Here is a 17,737-nt window from a genome sequence, read left to right as displayed (position 1 = left end):
CATCCATCATGCAATACAAAGAGAAAATGAGGGAGAAAGACCAGACAAAAAAAACCTACCAGAGTGCGTAACTCCGTTGTTATCCATGTGGGAGTGAGGCCGGGGCCGGAGTTTGATTTTGCCTGGCCTGGGCCTGCGAGGAGAGAGGAGAGGAGCCGCCGTGGGAAGAGAAGGGGTTCGGCAGAGAGAGGCAGGCAGACTCTGCCGTTGGTCTTTGGATGAACGAAGTTGTCTGTAAAGTTCCTGCAACTCTCTGTTCTGCTGAGCTTGAAGGGAAACCACTTCTTTGATGTGCCTATAGAGGAGGAGATAAAAAACGGTGGAAATGTTTGTACTCCGTAGAAAAGAGAATAAATCAAGAAACGAACGTCTTGTAAACACACAAAATAATGCAGCTAAACATCTCCCCTCACTTCTCTCTGAGCGTGTGTAGCTCTTTTCTCAGGTCTTCCTCCTCCAGCTCAGTCTCATCCTCTTCATCGCTGCTGCCCAGCGGTGAGTGGCTGTGTCCATGACCCCGAGGCGGATGGGCCATCGCTGGGGTCTTCTTATTTTCATCTTTATCTCCTTCCTTTGCCCGAGATCTCCTCCTCTCCCTCTCCAAGTGTGAGGACAGCGGGGAGCTAATAGTATGCCCATCTTCTTTCTTAGTCTCAGTCTGGGTTACAGAGAAGCGTCCCACTTTCCTGTGAGTGCTAACATGACCGGCTGGCACCTCCTTAGGGGGAGAGGTCTGAAGCACTGGAGTCACCTGATTGCAGAGGGTGTGAGAGACATTGGCTGCTTGTCCACACTGCTCTGAAGATTCAGACTTACGAGTGGTGAAGAGTTGGGTTATAGCTGTACTTTTAGTCCTACCTGAAATCGTCCTTTGCGTGACTGAGGTGAATTCATGGATGGTGCCTCCTTATCTTCTCTAAGGGCTTGGCGGGTAGAACGGCCTTCTAATAAAGAGACGAGGATGAAAAAGAAAAAGGGAGACACAGACCCAGAGACAAAAAAGACAACACACAGAAATAAACAACACATAAATGACAAAGTGGACACACGCAAAAAAACAACAGACAAATGAAATACATGAAAGAGGGACATATAGATGAACATGGACGGACAAGGAGCACGGACAAAAAGGCATTGTTAGAAATCCTCACAAATGTCACACATCAACTCATTCACTCAGGTGGCATGCATTCATGTCTATGAACAATGTTAACATATGCCGACTTCAGTCGCAGTTATTTGTCTAAATTATAAATAGAAATATTAATGTAGGCACTTGGGATGTAAAAATACATGCTCAAGAGAAACGTATTATGGCTGTGAGGGTAGGAGTGGTCAAATGCAAATTATAGTAAGTCATTAATAAAAAAAAGAAAAGAAAAACACTGTGAAATGGCAGTTGAATGTTAACAATCATGTACCCTCACCCACCCGACCACCCACCACTCTCTCTCATTCTCACTGACTCCATATTGTCCCAGTCATATATCAGACAACAAAGCCCAACATCACATTTGAGATCTGCGCTCAGATCCACAGTGATATTGTTGTGTGTGTTTGATATTTGGGCTCACTGCATTAGTAAGTGTGCACATGGATAGTCACTGCATAACTGAAGACCAACATAAAAAGTATGCAGCCTGAAATAGGTGTTGCTTACACATAACGATGCATCATTAGTCACTCGTGTGGAACATAACATACTTGCTCATGCATGTGCGACGGATCTAAGCAACTGCTACACATGTTACACACATAAACAGAAATGCATGCAAAATGACTGGAATACCTGAACATTGTGATAAAGCTCAGCCAATATGTACTAGAAGTTTCATCTTAATCTGGTTTATTGCGGTTTTTTAATTCATATGCTACAATTACACTATAGAGTTTGGCCTCATGGAGCAATGTTATGGTGTATGAGCTGACACAGAAAGTGCACACATATTAGAGTTAGAGTGACAAAATAGCAACATATTAGCATAGCAACTAAGCATCTGTCTTATCTGTGTTATTTATGGCGTGAGTTGAACGGATCTCGCTACACTGAGCCAGCAGGTGGATGTGAGGAGGTGAGATGGTTGCTGCTTGGAGGCGCCCATGGAACTGGGGTCGGGGAAGGGTGTGTGGGGGGGGGGGGGGGGGGGTTGTCATATGAGGGGGTATGTCCTGGGCACAATCACAGCTGGGCTTTTCTCCAGGTTTCATCTGCACTGGGATGGGCATCAGATATTTGACGCCGACCTCTTCCTACACTGCGCCAATCTCCCACCCTCCTCTATTCTCCACTGTTTGCGCCCCCTGGGTGAGTAACCCATGCAAAAAGAAAGACTGCCAGGGAAATGAAATTTTGTAAAAAAGCAATTCAGAAACAGTTAAGATAAAAAATAAATAAAAAAATAATGTATGAAAAGATATCAACAGGCACATAAAGTCACATTACAATTTTTTTTAAACAGAAATATTTAGCCGTACACATTAACAACCATTAGCATTAACAGTTATTAATTCTTGATGGTTAAGCAAGTTAATTTACTATGTTAAAACTAGTAGTAGATTAGATTTAGGTGCATGCCCCCACATTTCATTCTCTCTCTCTCTCTCACTTGCTCCCTAAGAGGACGCTACCTTGCTGGACTCTGGGCTTCTTGAACAAGCTGGCGGAGTGGCGCAGTTTGCACGCCCAGTTTTTGAATTTGCGAGTCCAGGATTTCTTGCTAACAGGATTTCTGATACTAGGACATGTCAGGTTTAGGCCAAAATATCCACCTCCTGCATTGTGCTGCTGCTGTCCATGCCGGAGGGGGATCGGCTGCTGATTGGGAGGCCACGATGCGTCTCCAGTCGTACTGGTATCAGATTGTGGGGGTACAGCCTGGAACAGTTAAGACAATTAAGAGTGGCTGCGTGGAGCTGAGCTGTTAAAATGGAGAAACACTCAAACATTCTCACAGACAGCTGAGAAAGAACCAAGCAGAGTCACATTTACACACTGAAACAGTAAAAATATGTAAATTCAGTACAGTGAAAGACGACTTTGAGAAAGAATTTGCTCAAAATCTAATCCGTGGAATTCACTCACAAGAATGGTTGGTTCTCCTGGTACAGGTGGGCGCTGGGGCCCAGCAGAGTCATCCTGATTGGGAGGCAGAAGAGAGGTGGGTGGGGTCGATGACGCAGAGGTGGAGGGGAGACATGGCCCGGGCTGCTGCTCCACCGCCCACGGACCAGCAGACTTGGGCCCTTCTGAGGACGCGTCGTCTTGCCCCCCATCCCTCTCTGGGTCAGGGGAGGTGGAGGAGCAGCGGGAGGTGGTGGAAGAGGAAGAAGAGGATGAGGAGTGTGGGGAAGTATCTGAGGAGGAGTCAGGTGGGGGAAAAGACAAGTGGTGGAGTGACTGGGGCTCAGATGACTCGTCTCCTCCTGCTGACGTGGAGGCAGCTGATGTTGGGCCGGAGGCAGCTCCTCCGGTCAACACTGCCCCGCTGCTGTACTCCTGATACAACAGGTTCCTTAGCTTTTCATCCAGAGTTTTAATGCGGTTATCTACAAATTCTATTTTGGGCGGGCCTTCACTGTCTGACTCAGCCACAGAGGAGGGCTGAGCAGGGGATGGTGACATTGTGAGGGAGAGAGCGGGCAAGGAGGCTTCAGCACTGCCCAGATGGAGAGGCGGCAGACACGAGTCAGAGGAAGGGTGGAAATGGGCAGAGTAGCTGCCTGTGTCCTCTGTGACACTCGTCTCCCCGGTGGACATCTCTGACTCTGACGTCTGCTTCTGCACAGGAAACTGCTGCTGTTTCTGGGGTGTGTCCACAGCTTTGACATCCTGTTGTTGCTCAACATGTTTTGGCTGTGTCTGGGACTGAATACTTTGTTGTGCCAGATCAGCAGAGATTTGGGTTTTCTGTGAAATCTGCTGTTGCGGTAAAAAAACAACATTTAGTGGCGCCTGTTGTTGAAGAAACTGTTGACTGATTGACAGGGGCAACATTTGGTCTTGATCTGACTTTAAAGCCACAGCATCCATAAACAGCTGCTGCTGCTGTAACTGCTGCTGCTGTAATTGTATTGTCTGTTGCAAGTTTAACTGTTGCTGCTGCAGGTGATCAATGTGGGCCTGCTGTTGCGGCACTGCAGCAGCAAGTGGTGCCATGATCTGCTGAGGTAGCTGCTGTAACTGAGGCTGCTGCAGCAGCTGTGGAGCACACTGTGCTGTCTGCTGTTGGAAAAGGGGCTGTTGGGTCTGCTGTTGGGGCCCTGGGGGCACAGACTGCTGCAGAGGGACAGACTGTTGTAACACCTCTGGGTGACCTGGCTGAGGCAACGCCTGCATCTCAGTCACCTGTTGTTGAAGTGGGGTTTGTTTTTGCATGAGCTGCTGCTGCTGCAAGTGCTGGAGAGACTGCTGCAGCTGAATTTGTTCTTGATGTTGTGTTTGCTGTTGTGGTGTTGCACGCTGTATCGGCTGTGCCTGCAGTTCAAGCTGCATTGTATGACGTTGCTGTGGAACTACTGGTATCTGCTGCTGCAACAGAAGCTGTGGTTGTTGTTGGACTGGTTTGGCCACCTGGGCAAGTGGCTGCTGTTGCTCCGTGCCAGCTTGGCTTCCTGCTGAAGCGGTCAGTGCAGTAGCAGGAGGGGGGGGATTAAAAGAGGTTGAGGACTGGTCCACTGCGGACACACATGACCTTGGAGCAGTTAACACTGCATCCCCTATAGTTTGACCCCAAGTGGAACAAACACTGGTTCCAGGAGAAGTGAGGATGTCAGGAAGAACGGCAGTGGGTGCATGAGACACAACGGAAGGAGCATTGGACAGGTTAGAAGCAGCAGGTATTACTATGGATGATGGAGCACTGGAAATCTGGTCAGCAGAAGCTGAGGGGAGGACTGTCAGTTCGAGACCACCTGAAGCAGTGACAGGGACAGAGGCTTGCAGAGTGGAGGCTGGTGCAGAGATGCTTTCAGAGGCAGTGGTGAGGGGAGCATGGGTTGTGGTGACTGGGGGGGTTATGGAGGCAGGAGCTGAGACAGTGGAGACTGGTGGGGAGGTAGCAGAAAGGCTGGGGCAGGGGGGAGAGGCCCTTCCAGTCAAGGACTCCAGATTTTGGAATCCTTCACTTTCTGCAGCCACAGAGAGTAACAGATGGTTAGTTTCTGTTATGCTGCTCAGTCATGTTAATAAGCCACAGCACAAAAACCTTGGTGGAGCTCACCTTTCTCTGTTTGAGGAGACAGGGGAATCCTCCTTTCTGTAGTTGACAGTGGTGTATCTGCTCCCTGGCTGGAAAGGGAGTCTCTATGGCGGATGGTCTGGTTGATAAAAAAACGCCAGCGGCCCACTGGGGAGGAATGGGGTGCTGAGTCCGCTGAAAAAAAGAAAAGGTTAGGTCACTACTTATTAAAAGTTGAGCTTTGGTAAGCATAGCATTTCCTTACACTCTAATCTTTTGTTAATAGTACATTTATATAAAATAACTTACTGTTGGTGGGGGTGCCCAAATGAAGCTGCTCAGTCGATCCAGTCTTAGGAGATATATAAATTCCCAATCATCAATCAAGTAATCATTATAACTGTTCTTATGTTGTCAACAGTATTATAATCAATCATAACAATAAAATTAAAAGGGGAGAAGGTGATGGGAATTTTGAAAACAACATACCTGTGAATGGGTTTGAAGAAATTCGTGGGCTTTCTTAACTATTGTTCTAAGCTCCTCAACAAATTGCTCTTTCTCCACATCCAGAACAAAGTCCTCCTCCACCTATGAAGAAAGTACAAACAAACAGCATTTACAAGACATTGAATGACACGTGCCACTAACCAACACAGCCTATGGCAGCACATGAGCAGTTCACCATGTAATCTGCTATGTCCTCAGGTGCATCCCCTTCAATGTCAAACTTGTATGTCACCATCTTGTTGCTATGGGTCTCCAACTGGCATTCCACCATATTGTCCCCACTGCTGGACACCTACAGAGGACAAGACACATTAACATTATGGACTCACCTTTTACAAACTATATTGGAATACATGAATATATTTGGCTGTTTGTTGCTGTTTTATCACCTGGAGCATGCTCAGTTGAAACTGATGTGAAACTTTTTCAGGCCTCTGACCGGAAGCTCTTCTCTGAGTTTTCAATTTCTCTAATTTACCATTGGCCAAGAACTGAAGAGTTTCCTCTCCATTAGCTGGAACATACCTGTGGGTGATAAGGCAGCAGGCCTGTTACATTTTCATGCAAATGCCCAGAGTCGCGCTCTTTACTTGGAGGAGATCTCAAGCAGATTTTGAAAAGTTTGGTTACTTTAATCTTTTGGAATACTGCCCATGTTCTACACTACTTTTCACTTGTCTTCAGGTTTCTACATTTTTATTTGTATTTGAAACCAAGTTTTAATACCAAATTTTTGTACTTCTGTAACTCACTTTTTAAAAGTATTAATATTATTCTATTCCCTTATAATCCTCACTAATTAATTCACAGCAGTCAATTAAATTACCAGTTTACTTAATCTTTAAAGATCAGCTTCATACATGTGCTTGATTCTGAATTTTTTGCTCTAGGTTCATCATCAATACTGCGCATTTTATTTACTTATTAACAATAAGGATCATTATTTATTATCAAGTCATCTTCTACTACTCAACTACTCTGATTCTAAAACAGAGTAATTAAATTTACTGATTAATTAAAAACATTTATTTTACATCAATACAAGGTAGTCAGGCTTATAAAATCTTTGCTGCATGACTTTTACACACCAACTATTAATGGTGAATAGGAGCAGTAATGGAAGTAGTGATATCAGACATACCCTGCAGAAGAATGATGTTCTATACTTGACAGGTATGGGCCATCCTGTAGAATAACATGAATACAGACATGAAAAAGAGAGAGCACCTAACACGATAATGTAATAATGGACATTCTGACATTCAAACACAAGGAAACTGTTCTATAAATCTACTTCAAAACTGGTTAGTTTAAATCAAAAAGATAAAATCAAAAGAATTATCATTAATTCTGCCACATGTTAGCAAAGTAAAATAACTGTTTAAATACAGTAAACTTCCTGTACCTGAGCATTGCCTAGCAGGGAAAGGTCACAGTCTTGCAGCGAGGCTTGGGAGGGTTTGGGGGCATTAGAATCAAGCGATTGTAGAGTAGCGGCAGGCGGAGGGGAAGTGGGGGTAAAGTCGGCGGCCTGCCTTGGGAAGGTTACCTGAGCCGCTGGCGGAGATGTAGGCAGCTCTGGAGCAGGGGCAGCAGCAGGATAGTGGGATTTGAGAGATGGTAGTGTTGTTGGGGGACATGAGGTATGAGAGGGACTGGGGGGCATTTGTTGTGCAGGAAAGACAGCGCTGGGCAGAACAGGTTGTTCAGCGTTACGCGTGTCAGTGTGTGTCTGAGTGTGATAATGAGCCTGTGTCTGATAATGAGACTGTATCTGAGTGTGTGTCTGTGTCTTCGAGTGTATTTGGGCCTGGTAGCTGGTGTGTGAGTGTGTTTGAGCTGGCAGCATCTGGTTGGCCTGGTGCTGTGGAGACGAAGTGGCGCTTGTCACTAGATGACTATAGAGGGGAAGGGTCCTGTTCTCAGACTGAGGTTCAGCCACATTACTGGAGACTGTCTGTGCAGGATGTTGGGCCACCGTCACAGGAACTGGTTGCTGGATAGGGGTAGCAATGGGCTGTGCCAGCAACTGAGATTGTGGAGGAGGTTGAGCAAGGGGTTGATGCACATGAGGAAGCTTCTGCAGCTGCTGCTGGTATTGCTCAGTCGACTGGCGCAGGGCAGGCTGGGAGAGGGCCTGAATGAATGAAGGGTCAGTGGTGCTTCCAACGGTCTGCTGCTGCTGATCCTGAACAACTTGGCCTGGAACAAAGCCTTGTCCAGCCTGCTGCACAGGATAAGGAGGGGAAGCAAAGTTTGCAGGGTCAACTGCAGAACCGAGATCTGTCTTGGGCCCAACAGTGGCTGAGCCAGGAGACAGAATGATCTGCTGATACTGGAGCACTGGCTGCTGCTGCTGTTGCTGTTGTGTAATTTGAGATACATCCTGGTAGGCAGATGGCATGGCTTGGTGGGTAAGCTGAGTGACACACTGAGAGGTCAAAAGGCCAGCGGCAGTCTGAGCATGCACCTGGCCAGCTGGCTGGTCTTGACGTTGCTGGAGCTGGGGCTGGGGCTGCATGAGCCCTGGCATCTGAGCATTTTGCTGAACAAGACACTCATGTTGGATTTGACTGGGAATTGAAGCAAATGCAGCTGGAGGGTTGACAACCGCTTGGCTGTGTTGGCCCATCATCTGAGTGTCAACAGTCGGGCCTTGGCCATGTGGCTGCTGGGACTGAGTAATTGTTTGTTGCAAGCGCTGAGTCTGGATTAATGGCAGAGCAGTTACTTGGCTCTGTGTGGAAGTGACAGGTCCTGGGTAACTTGTCTGTAGAGGAATTTGCTGAGTCTGGATGATTTGATTCTGTCCCTGGATCATTGCTGCTGGAGGAGGTATATTAGCCTCAGCCATGGCCTGAGCTGCTTGGGCTGCAGTCTGGGCTAAGAAGTGGACTGGTACCTGGCCCTGGTTCTGGGGATGAGCCTCGTTTTGTCTTTGCTGGGTGAAGACTTGAGCAACAGCAGCTGTCTGGAGAGGGATCTGTGTAGTCTGGATGGCCATGGGGACCTGGGCCTGTGAGCTAGATTGGGTTTGGTGCTGAATCACCTCACCGCCGACTGGAATATGAGGTTCCATAACAGAGGGATGGTTCTGCGGCTGGTTAATAAATGCCTTTTGCTGCTGGATCAATACTGCTTGCTGCTGCTGCTGCTCTATCGCCTGCTGTGTGAGAGTAGTATGAGGTGTAAACTGAGCGGTGTTCATTTGTGGGATACACACAGGCTGTATATCAGTTGATTGCTGCTGAATCTGTTGCTCACTGTTACTTTGTGGAAAAGAGACACTCTCCTGTATCTCAGTTTGCTGAAGCTGAATGATTGCTGCCTGCTGTTGCTGCTGCTGCTCTTGACTTTGTTGTTGTATGAGGGCATGCTGCTGTAATCTCTCTGCCTGTTGTTGTAGCAGGACTTGTTGCTGACGCTGCTGTTCTAACTGTTTCTGCAGCAGGGCTTGCTGCTGCTGCTGCTGCTGCTCTATCTGCTGCTTGAGTTGCACTTGTTGCTGCTCCTGTTGCTGGAGCTGAGCATTCTGTTGTAGCTGCTGCTGCTGTTGTAACATAGCGCTCCTTTGCAAATGCTGCTGTATTAGTGCCTGTTGCTGTTGCTGTTCCATTTGTCGAAGTAAGGCATGCTGCTGGAGTTGTTGCTCTGTCTGCTGTTGAGTCTGCTGCTGCTGTAATGCAATGTTTTGCTGCTGTTGTCCACTTAGGTGCTGCTGCTGCTGCAGCTGCTGCTGCTGCTGTTGCTGCTGTTGTCCACTTAGGTGCTGCTGCTGCTGCAGCTGCTGCTGTTGCTGTTGCTGCTGTTGTCCACTTAGGTGCTGCTGCTGCTGCAGCTGCTGCTGCTGCTGTTGCTGCTGTTGTCCACTTAGGTGCTGCTTCTCCAGGTCGTTTTGAGTTCCGGCTTGGTGTTGTCCGATTTGCTGATATAATTGGCTCTGCTGCTGCTGCTGCTGTTGCTGCTGCTGCTGCTGATGATGATGCTGCTGCTGCTGCTGATGATGATGCTGCTGCTGCTGCTGCTGTTGCTGCTGTTGCTGCTGCTGCTGTGGAGGAGGCTGCGGCTCCAACTGCTGTTGCAAAAGCGGTTGTTGTGGTTGTTGTTGAAACAGCTGCTGCTGCTGTAGCAGTGCTTGTTGCTGCTGATCAAGCTGTTGTTGAACATAGAGCTGATGTTGCTCAATCAGTAAAAATTGTTGCTGATGTTGCTGCTGTTGCTGTAACAGAGATTGCTGTTGCTGAAGCTGTTGTTGTAGTTGAGATTGTATCGTGTTCTGGTCGTTAGGATCCTCTAGTGGTTGCTGTTTAAAAGTCTGAGGTTGCTCTCCTGCCTGCGGTATCGACATAGCTCGCTGATCCATACCTGTTTGTGTGGGCAACACTTGCTGATGAAGAGCTGGCTGGACAGGTGGAATCGGTTGCTGCGCATAGATCTGCGGCTGAGGCTCCTGTTGATGTACAGTTGTGGCTGCGAGGCTCTGCTGCTGTTCCGTGGGTTGCTGAGGGGCACTGACTTGTTGTTCGAGCACAGTGGCATGGGCCTCCATTTGCTGTTGTGGTTGCTGAAGGGTGGAGGTCTGTGGATCCATCGAAATCTGTTGTTGTTGGACAATGGTCTGCTGAGGGATCATGAGAGGTTGCGTTTGCTGGGGTGCTGCCTGGGGAATGATGTCAGTGAACTGCACGGGAGTGGCAGGGGGCTGGGTCTGCTGAGCGGGGGGCACAATGCTCCCTGCTTGTCCAGCAGGATCACTGACGGACATGGTTGTAGTGACAACATTAATGGGTGCTTGCGGGGAAACAGGGGGTATGAATGAGTGTGAGGGGAGTATTGAGCCGTGGGGAGTGGCAGTTTGAAATGTCTCTGATGAAAATGTTTGAGACTACTCGGTGGTAATGAAAGATTGATGATTGGTGTTGAAAGGGAAAAGAAAATATTAGAAAACAGGTAAGAATAAGCTTTGGCAAGGGACATAAATTAACAGCACATATACTTTAATACAGCAGGGTTTCCCACAGTGGTTTATAGCAGAGGTAGCGCACCTCGCCTTAAACACATACGGACCAAGTAAACAAGCTTTACTTTAATCTATAGACAGAACTTTAAACTTCAGCTTAAATGATAATAGCCAGTTAGCCACTATTTCATACAGCAAGACTGTACAATTTGTACAACTATTATTGAGTCAATATCTCTGCTACACAATTTCCTGGAGGAAACCCTGTACAGGGCATAATCAGATGGTCAGTTTCATAGGATAACGAGGATGATTTGTGGTTTGGTAAAAAGTTATTCAGGGAAAAGCACAAAATATGACAGAATAGCACAATCACAGATTTGCTTGCACTTAAAGTAATGTTAAATGTTGTTCTCCCAATGCAGACATTTTTTTCATTAAAGTTAGTATTATCACTCCTTTCACCTGGAAATATTGTTGAGGTACACTTTGTGATACCTGTGGAACCATGGTAGTGGGCTGAAGAAAAGTCTGACCAACAGGCCCCCCTCCACTTTGGCCTATGGGCATGGCGGACATACCAACACTCTGACCAAGTGGTACACCGGTAAAGTTTCCACTCTCACCAGTGGGGAGCGTCTGAGGGTAAATGAACAATGTGATCCATCATTACAATGATTGCAAACAGTAAGCAATTAATCTGCAAGAAATGGTTCATGAAGGAGGTGAAAACAACATGTAGACATACAGATGCTGTAAGGGGCACCGCCGTTTGGGGGTGGGTGTATGAGTCCCCTTGCTGAGAGTACGCCTGGCTCTGTCCACTTGCATGCGATTCACAACTGGCCGATCCAATGCTCTCACCTTCTGGGTAGAAGATGATTAAAAAAGAGCAAGAAAGAATGTAAAAACGCAAACAACACACACCCTTCCAGCTAATAATAATCAGTAAGTATTTTATAGGCTTGATCTTCCACCATGTTTTATCATAGTTATGTCCTATTCATTCACAGTCCATCTTTCAAATAAGCTCCTGGGGTGTGTCACATATAATGGAGGTGCATAATGTACCTGGCAGACCAAGGGTTGTCCCACTGAATATATGCTGCTGTCTGACGTGTTGGTCCACTTCAGGCCGCTCCTCCAACTCCAGCCCTCCTCCTCCGACTCCTCCTCCTGTTTGTCCAGCTGGCCCTGGCCCCAGTGTGGAGGAGCAGGGTGGATGAGAAAAGGTGTGGGAGGTGAGAGTGGAGTCTCTCCTTTCCTCAAGGCCCTGGTTCTGCAGGAGGAGCTGCTGCTGTTGTCGACGCTCCCGCGACTTTTTGATCTGACTCACTCGATCCCGTATGGATTTTCCCACCACTTTGGCGTCGCTCTCGTGGAAGAAACCGGACTTCACCTGGACAGGGATAGGGGAGAGAGATTTCATTCGTTCATTCATAAATACCTTGAAATGGCTTATAAATGACCTGAAGGATTTCCCTCAATTGACCTTATTTTGAGCTTCAAGGCATTTAAGACACCCATGAAGCCACATCGTTCCCCTCAGGCATGCACTGCCCTAGCGTCTCACCATCTCTAGAGCCACCTCCTCAGCGCTATCATTCTCCAGGTCATAGCTGAACTCAATGGCCTCATTGTCTTTGTGCTTCCCCTTGAGCTTCTTCGGGTCTTCAACCCAAATCCGGAGAGCCAAACAGTCCTGGGTGCCTGTGTCCTCCTCTGCCAGCTCCACCCGGACCCCCGTGTCCTCCCCGAAGAACGAATGGTTCAGGAGGTCTCTGATGGAGAGTCTGTCAAGTGAAGGTGAAACAGGGATGTTTGAAGAAGACTTGCTCAGGAACTGTGAGAAAGACAGTGCAGCACGTCATGTAATGAAAAGAAAACCTGCTTACCGCTGGCTCTTGTTCTGACGAATGCAGCATTCAATGATCTCTTTTATCTCTGGTTCGTTCACTTTATCAAAGCTGGCTGGCTTTATACCCTGTAGAGAAATGCAACGGAAAGTAGTTGTATTCAACAACTTAATCATGTAGTCCGATAATTGGGATTTAAATTATGATAAAAAATATACAAAAGAATTGGGTCGACATGTGTCATTACCACAGATGTGCTGAGTGATTCAGCTAAAGACACTCACGCTTGTGACTTTGCGATAGATCTGAGCTGCGTTTTGGCACTCAGAGTAGGGATACTCTGACGTCGCCATCTCCAGCATGCACATCCCAAAGGCGTAAACATCCACAGACTCATCATAGTGCTCCTCATACATCTCTGGAGCCATGAACTCAGGCGTTCCTGTTCAGACAGTTTTTCACAGTCAATAACAAGCAGAACAGCTACACACCACCAGGACTGTTTACACTCTGTATTCACTGTCACTGTTCACAGAGCGGAAATGACCCAAAGTGGAAAGATAACTTGAATCTCAGTTGACGCTTCCTGTCGGCGGCTCTTGCTTCCCGATTTAAAACTTTATTGAACTTAATGGATGTCACGGTGCACTGCTTAAGTTGGCCCACAGAGCCAACATCTCATTAGTGGTTTCTGTTTACAGTAAGTGCTACCCACATGGAATTTAGAGTGACTTCTTCTATACTCCCAGGTCAAATGTAAACATCTGTACTGTGCTGAATTCAGAGAAACCTACTTTAATAGGCCCTGACTCTGTTTGCAGGTGTAGCGACTTTATGCCTGGCATCGCTCTCCGAAATGTGATTGATTTGCTTATGTCACCTACCTATGACACTCTTGGCAAAGGAGGTCCTCATCAGAGTGGCCAGTCCGAGGTCACCTATCTTGACTGATCCTGTGGGGCCCGTTATGAAGATGTTGTCACATTTGAGATCCCGGTGGACGATGGGAGGAGTCCTGGTGTGAAGGAAGTGAAGGCCCTTCAGAATTTGCCTGCACCAACTCCTCAGGACCTTGGGTTTCATCACCTTAAAGCGCTTAAGGTACCTGTGCAGAGAGCAAAAACTGTTCAAATCAGAGGGTATAATGTGATCAACCAACGATAGACACTGCAACATGATAACTGGTCATGGATCTTCACTTTGATTACATTATATTGTTCATCATTTACAGTTTTTTCCAAAATATATTTAATATAACATATCAAAGTGAAAAGAAAATCTGAAGCCATGTTATTTTCTTTTTTGTTTTATAGGGAGTATAATAATAATAATGATGTATAACTTACATCAAATATTTTTTTTTCCAATAAAGGTAAATGTTTAGATGATGTCATTATTTTAGTTATTTTAAATCCCTCGTTACAGTCACTATACAATTACTATTAACAGTCCAGAGCTGCCACCTGTTGGTGCCATTTTCCCACAACAGGTGCTAGGATCTGGTGAATATAGGAAATTAAAGTGTGATTAAAGAGTAAAGAGTTAATGTCAGTCAGATACTATGGCTCAAGGGTTATTTTTAAGAAAATGACAAACAAACTCAATTAAATGATCAAATAAAAGTGAGCTGTCAATGAGGGAAGATGAACAAAACTGAGGAGGTTTCACTTACGTTTTGAGTGTTCCTGAAGTCATGAGTTCAGTGACCAGTACAATGCACTTCTTGCCGCGCAGCCCAGACTCCCAGGAATCATAGAAGCGGACGATGTTGGGGTGCTGAAGTCCCTTCAGCATCTCGGCCTCCTCCTTGAAGCGCTGCTGCTCCGCCTTGGTCAGTTTGCGGTCCTGAGGCGAGAGATAAATACCAGGTTAAATGCCAAGTTTGTGAACTATCCACATCACAAAACCTCTGCCACATGATTCTATCCCCCAGAAAATCAGCCACCTGACATCCCTCAGCCATGATGGCACTAACACCTGCTGCCACTAGATGGTACTGGCAACATACAGATAGCAGCAATGCTGAGACAACACCCTAACCATAGCTCTATAAAACACATTTTACTGCATCTGCCACAGAACCCCAGTATGGCGGAAAGAATGGACACAGCAGAAATCCAATTCACCGGCACGAGCAGCATCCCTCCGGAACTGGGAGGGCCATTCAATAATCCCTCTGTTAAACACTGGTGCATAGGTTATTTATAAGAGCTGCACTTATGCATGTCATATATATATATATATATATATGGAAGGCGTTCTGTAGTGTAAAAATAATTCATCTCCTGTATTATGTCTGTTATTTCTCTGCTATTTTTCAGGGTTCTGTAACATATACTATGCTTAGATAAAAATGTGTCATATCTTCAAATTAACTAAATATAAATTCAATAGGAAACAGAGTTTATGAATAAGCATGTGATATTATGGTGATAAGAATAAAACACGATGGAAGTAATAAAAGGATCCTGCAGTCGTGACTTGCTCAAATAGGTCACTGTGTATTTTTAGATTTGTCCCAAGCAACTGCTTTACCTGCTTTTTCCATGTATACAGAAAACAAAACATCTCGGGTCTGTGGTCTTTTGACCTTTGTTGACCTTGTGACCTGCTATTCGAGGGGATAATTATTCAATGGCGCTGAATAATGTTAAAGACTTCATGGCCAGGGGGCTGTATTTAACAAGATTTATCTTTAAGGTAACTATATATTTAAAAGCAAATTACTAGGAAAGGAAAAACAAAGGAAGTCGGACTTAATATCTGTCCATATTAGTCGAATGGCAGCCATTGTTGTGTCACAAGCAAAGCCTCACTATAACAGTGTCGTCATAACACTGGCTTTCCATTGATCGATTGCATTGATGTTGAGCCTCTTGCATTGCTCGTAACTCCCCAAAGGGAGGTGGTGTACTGCAGACGTTTGTTTGTAGATAAACCGATTTTCATGTAATACATATTCCCTGCAACTGCCTCTATCTACATGTATGTGCTATATGTTTTTATTGTAGCTTTGGCTTCCTGTCTGGGCCTCCGCTTCTCTTCCTCCCTGTGCTTTTGTTTTATCTTCTGCTCTCTGTGTCTATACATGGCTCCGTGTCCTTTTCTGGAAGTACTGGTGGACTATATCTCCACACCTCCCTTCTCAAGAGGGAGGAAGCATCAACAGAAAGGACACTCGTCCTCCACACGATCATGGCTTAGAATAGGTTGCCCAGTTTCTACCTGCCCTCATACTTTCATTGTGCAAACTGCATCAGGTCATTACGTGCATGCATTCTGAGGTTCTTGTGTGTGCAGGTCTGTCTAAGATTTAAGATTTAAGATATTTAAGATATGTTTATTCATACCAAACACAGGCACAGACATACACAACACAATCATGCAATGGTAGGTAAATTTAACCTCTGCATTTAACCCATCTGTGTGCAGGACACACAGAGCAGTGAGCGACCATGTACGGCACTTGGGGAGCAGATGTGTGGGGAGTAAGGTGCCTTGCTCAGGAGCACTAGACAGGGTAGGGAGACTCTTGGATTTTTGGACAGATCAATCCAGGTTCGTCTTTTGTTGTCTCTCCGTGGAGTTGAACCAGAGACGAACCAGAGACCTTCTCTGCCCATAGTCCAAGTTTCTGCCACTAGACCATCGCCTCTCCATTTTTTTTTCTGCTTATAGTTTAAATGCTGACTGTCATCTAGCAAGTATCCTGATGTGGTTTGTTTTTGCCTTGGAGTGCTGCCTCTGTCTCACTGCACAGTCGGAGCATCGCTCTGCATCACTGTCTGGCACGGTGTGAGGCAGAGCGCTGCCTCCGTGTCCCTGTCTGCTGCCTTCTCAGCGTCTATTGTGTCTCCCGCTGCACTGAGTGTCGTATCAAACAGCCTTTGGGGCACCAAGGGTCACAAAGAGTTCAGTTAGTGAGATTTTGTCTAGACAGACTCACCCAAACTTACTCCCCACTGCAAACATACCCAAACGCATGCACATACACACCCACATTCGCACAGACAACCGGCCCAACAACTGCATCTCTGCCGTCAACAGTCACAGCCCTCTTCCCATTGCCAAGACTACTAAATACACCCAATGACATACAATTACTGCTGTTAAAAAAAGGCTTCGCTCCCTCAGACAGCTGTGATTAATGAATACTATTAACTCTAGGGAATGATGGTATTAAACTGAAGCTGTAAATATATCAGTCCTGTTGGTACAACAGCAAAGACAAAGACACAAATCAGACAAAACACAATGGGACATAACAACCACAACAGAAAGCGAAACAGAACAGACACTTAGATAATTTAGAAATATGTCACTTGTCTGGTCTTTCCTCCTTTAAATCAGCCACAGCCATTCTGAGCTGCTGCAGTTTAAAAAAATAATATTATAAACACAAAGCAGTGTGATGAAAGAATAATAATAATAAATTATACATATAAGTATGTAGATGCCAAAATGATTGTTCGTTATTGTAAATTAGCGACTTGGCTGAATTACGGACTGGCATCCAGACGAATACTGTGACTGTAAACATGACTCTATATGCACTAGGCTCTAGGCAGAGTGGGTGGACAACTGCCATTAAGATGATAAACAACCAGTGAGGGTTCAGTGCTCACATGCACTTGCTGGATTTGCAATGAACCACTTCCTGTTCAACCACGCAGTTTGAACTAATGTACATATTCTCATGTCCATATGAGCCTCTGCAAAGACAAAAATATAAAGTTTTATGTATTCAACAGAGGTGGAAAGTTTGATGCCATCCAAGAAGATGATGATAGATGCTGCTTCAAATATATGTCCATTTTTATCACCAGTTTTCACCCCTGCCTGTTTTCTTTTTGTTGGTTTGTATGTTTTTTTTCTTGTTTTGTTTACGAGAGGGATTTTCACAAAACTTGGTGGAAAGATAATGCATGTGATAGGAAAGAACCAATTCAACTGTTGTGTAGATCTGCATCACTTTCTTTTACATTACGATTGCATTTTTCAACATTTTTGTGAATTTCTCAGATAATAGAAATCTTACCAAAAAATGTATGAAAACAACTAGACACGTGTATTGCTAATATCTATGGACAGGTCAATTTTGGTGTGGATCCTGATGATTATCAGGATTTTGTGAATCAAAATGACTTTGCAGTAACAAATATTCCTTTCATCTTTATCAGAGAAGTTTTACCTGCAAACAGAAAATATAATATGGTGACAAAGTGGCCAGTCAT

At 45.6% G+C, this 17,737-nt stretch overlaps 1 protein-coding gene across 3 annotated transcripts in view; it reads right to left on the bottom strand.

Moving 5' to 3' along the window:
* Nucleotides 1–17,737, bottom strand: part of wnk3 (WNK lysine deficient protein kinase 3) — a 36,859-nt gene that overhangs the window by 4,192 nt on the left and 14,930 nt on the right. Inside the window, exons 3-22 of one of the 3 annotated variants that reach the window (XM_062391875.1) lie at nucleotides 14,176–14,348; nucleotides 13,388–13,608; nucleotides 12,788–12,945; nucleotides 12,543–12,631; nucleotides 12,221–12,440; nucleotides 11,719–12,046; nucleotides 11,396–11,514; nucleotides 11,113–11,286; nucleotides 7,093–10,572; nucleotides 6,829–6,872; nucleotides 6,077–6,212; nucleotides 5,863–5,979; nucleotides 5,667–5,768; nucleotides 5,487–5,529; nucleotides 5,220–5,372; nucleotides 3,083–5,127; nucleotides 2,629–2,875; nucleotides 859–944; nucleotides 414–751; nucleotides 60–295 (exon numbers count right to left, since the gene is read on the bottom strand). In XM_062391875.1, coding sequence (XP_062247859.1) covers nucleotides 60–295; nucleotides 414–751; nucleotides 859–944; nucleotides 2,629–2,875; nucleotides 3,083–5,127; nucleotides 5,220–5,372; nucleotides 5,487–5,529; nucleotides 5,667–5,768; nucleotides 5,863–5,979; nucleotides 6,077–6,212; nucleotides 6,829–6,872; nucleotides 7,093–10,572; nucleotides 11,113–11,286; nucleotides 11,396–11,514; nucleotides 11,719–12,046; nucleotides 12,221–12,440; nucleotides 12,543–12,631; nucleotides 12,788–12,945; nucleotides 13,388–13,608; nucleotides 14,176–14,348 — 8,509 coding nt within the window. The remainder of the gene's footprint in view (nucleotides 1–59; nucleotides 296–413; nucleotides 752–858; nucleotides 945–2,628; nucleotides 2,876–3,082; nucleotides 5,128–5,219; nucleotides 5,373–5,486; nucleotides 5,530–5,666; nucleotides 5,769–5,862; nucleotides 5,980–6,076; nucleotides 6,213–6,828; nucleotides 6,873–7,092; nucleotides 10,573–11,112; nucleotides 11,287–11,395; nucleotides 11,515–11,718; nucleotides 12,047–12,220; nucleotides 12,441–12,542; nucleotides 12,632–12,787; nucleotides 12,946–13,387; nucleotides 13,609–14,175; nucleotides 14,349–17,737) is intronic. The other 2 variants (XM_062391877.1, XM_062391876.1) reach the window with 2 other exon arrangements.

The sequence above is a fragment of the Platichthys flesus genome, chromosome 7 (assembly GCF_949316205.1).
Source record: "Platichthys flesus chromosome 7, fPlaFle2.1, whole genome shotgun sequence".
NCBI classification, from domain to species: domain Eukaryota; kingdom Metazoa; phylum Chordata; class Actinopteri; order Pleuronectiformes; family Pleuronectidae; genus Platichthys; species Platichthys flesus.
Note: the sequence above shows the minus strand (reverse complement) of the source record. Positions and strands in the feature narration are given on the sequence as shown.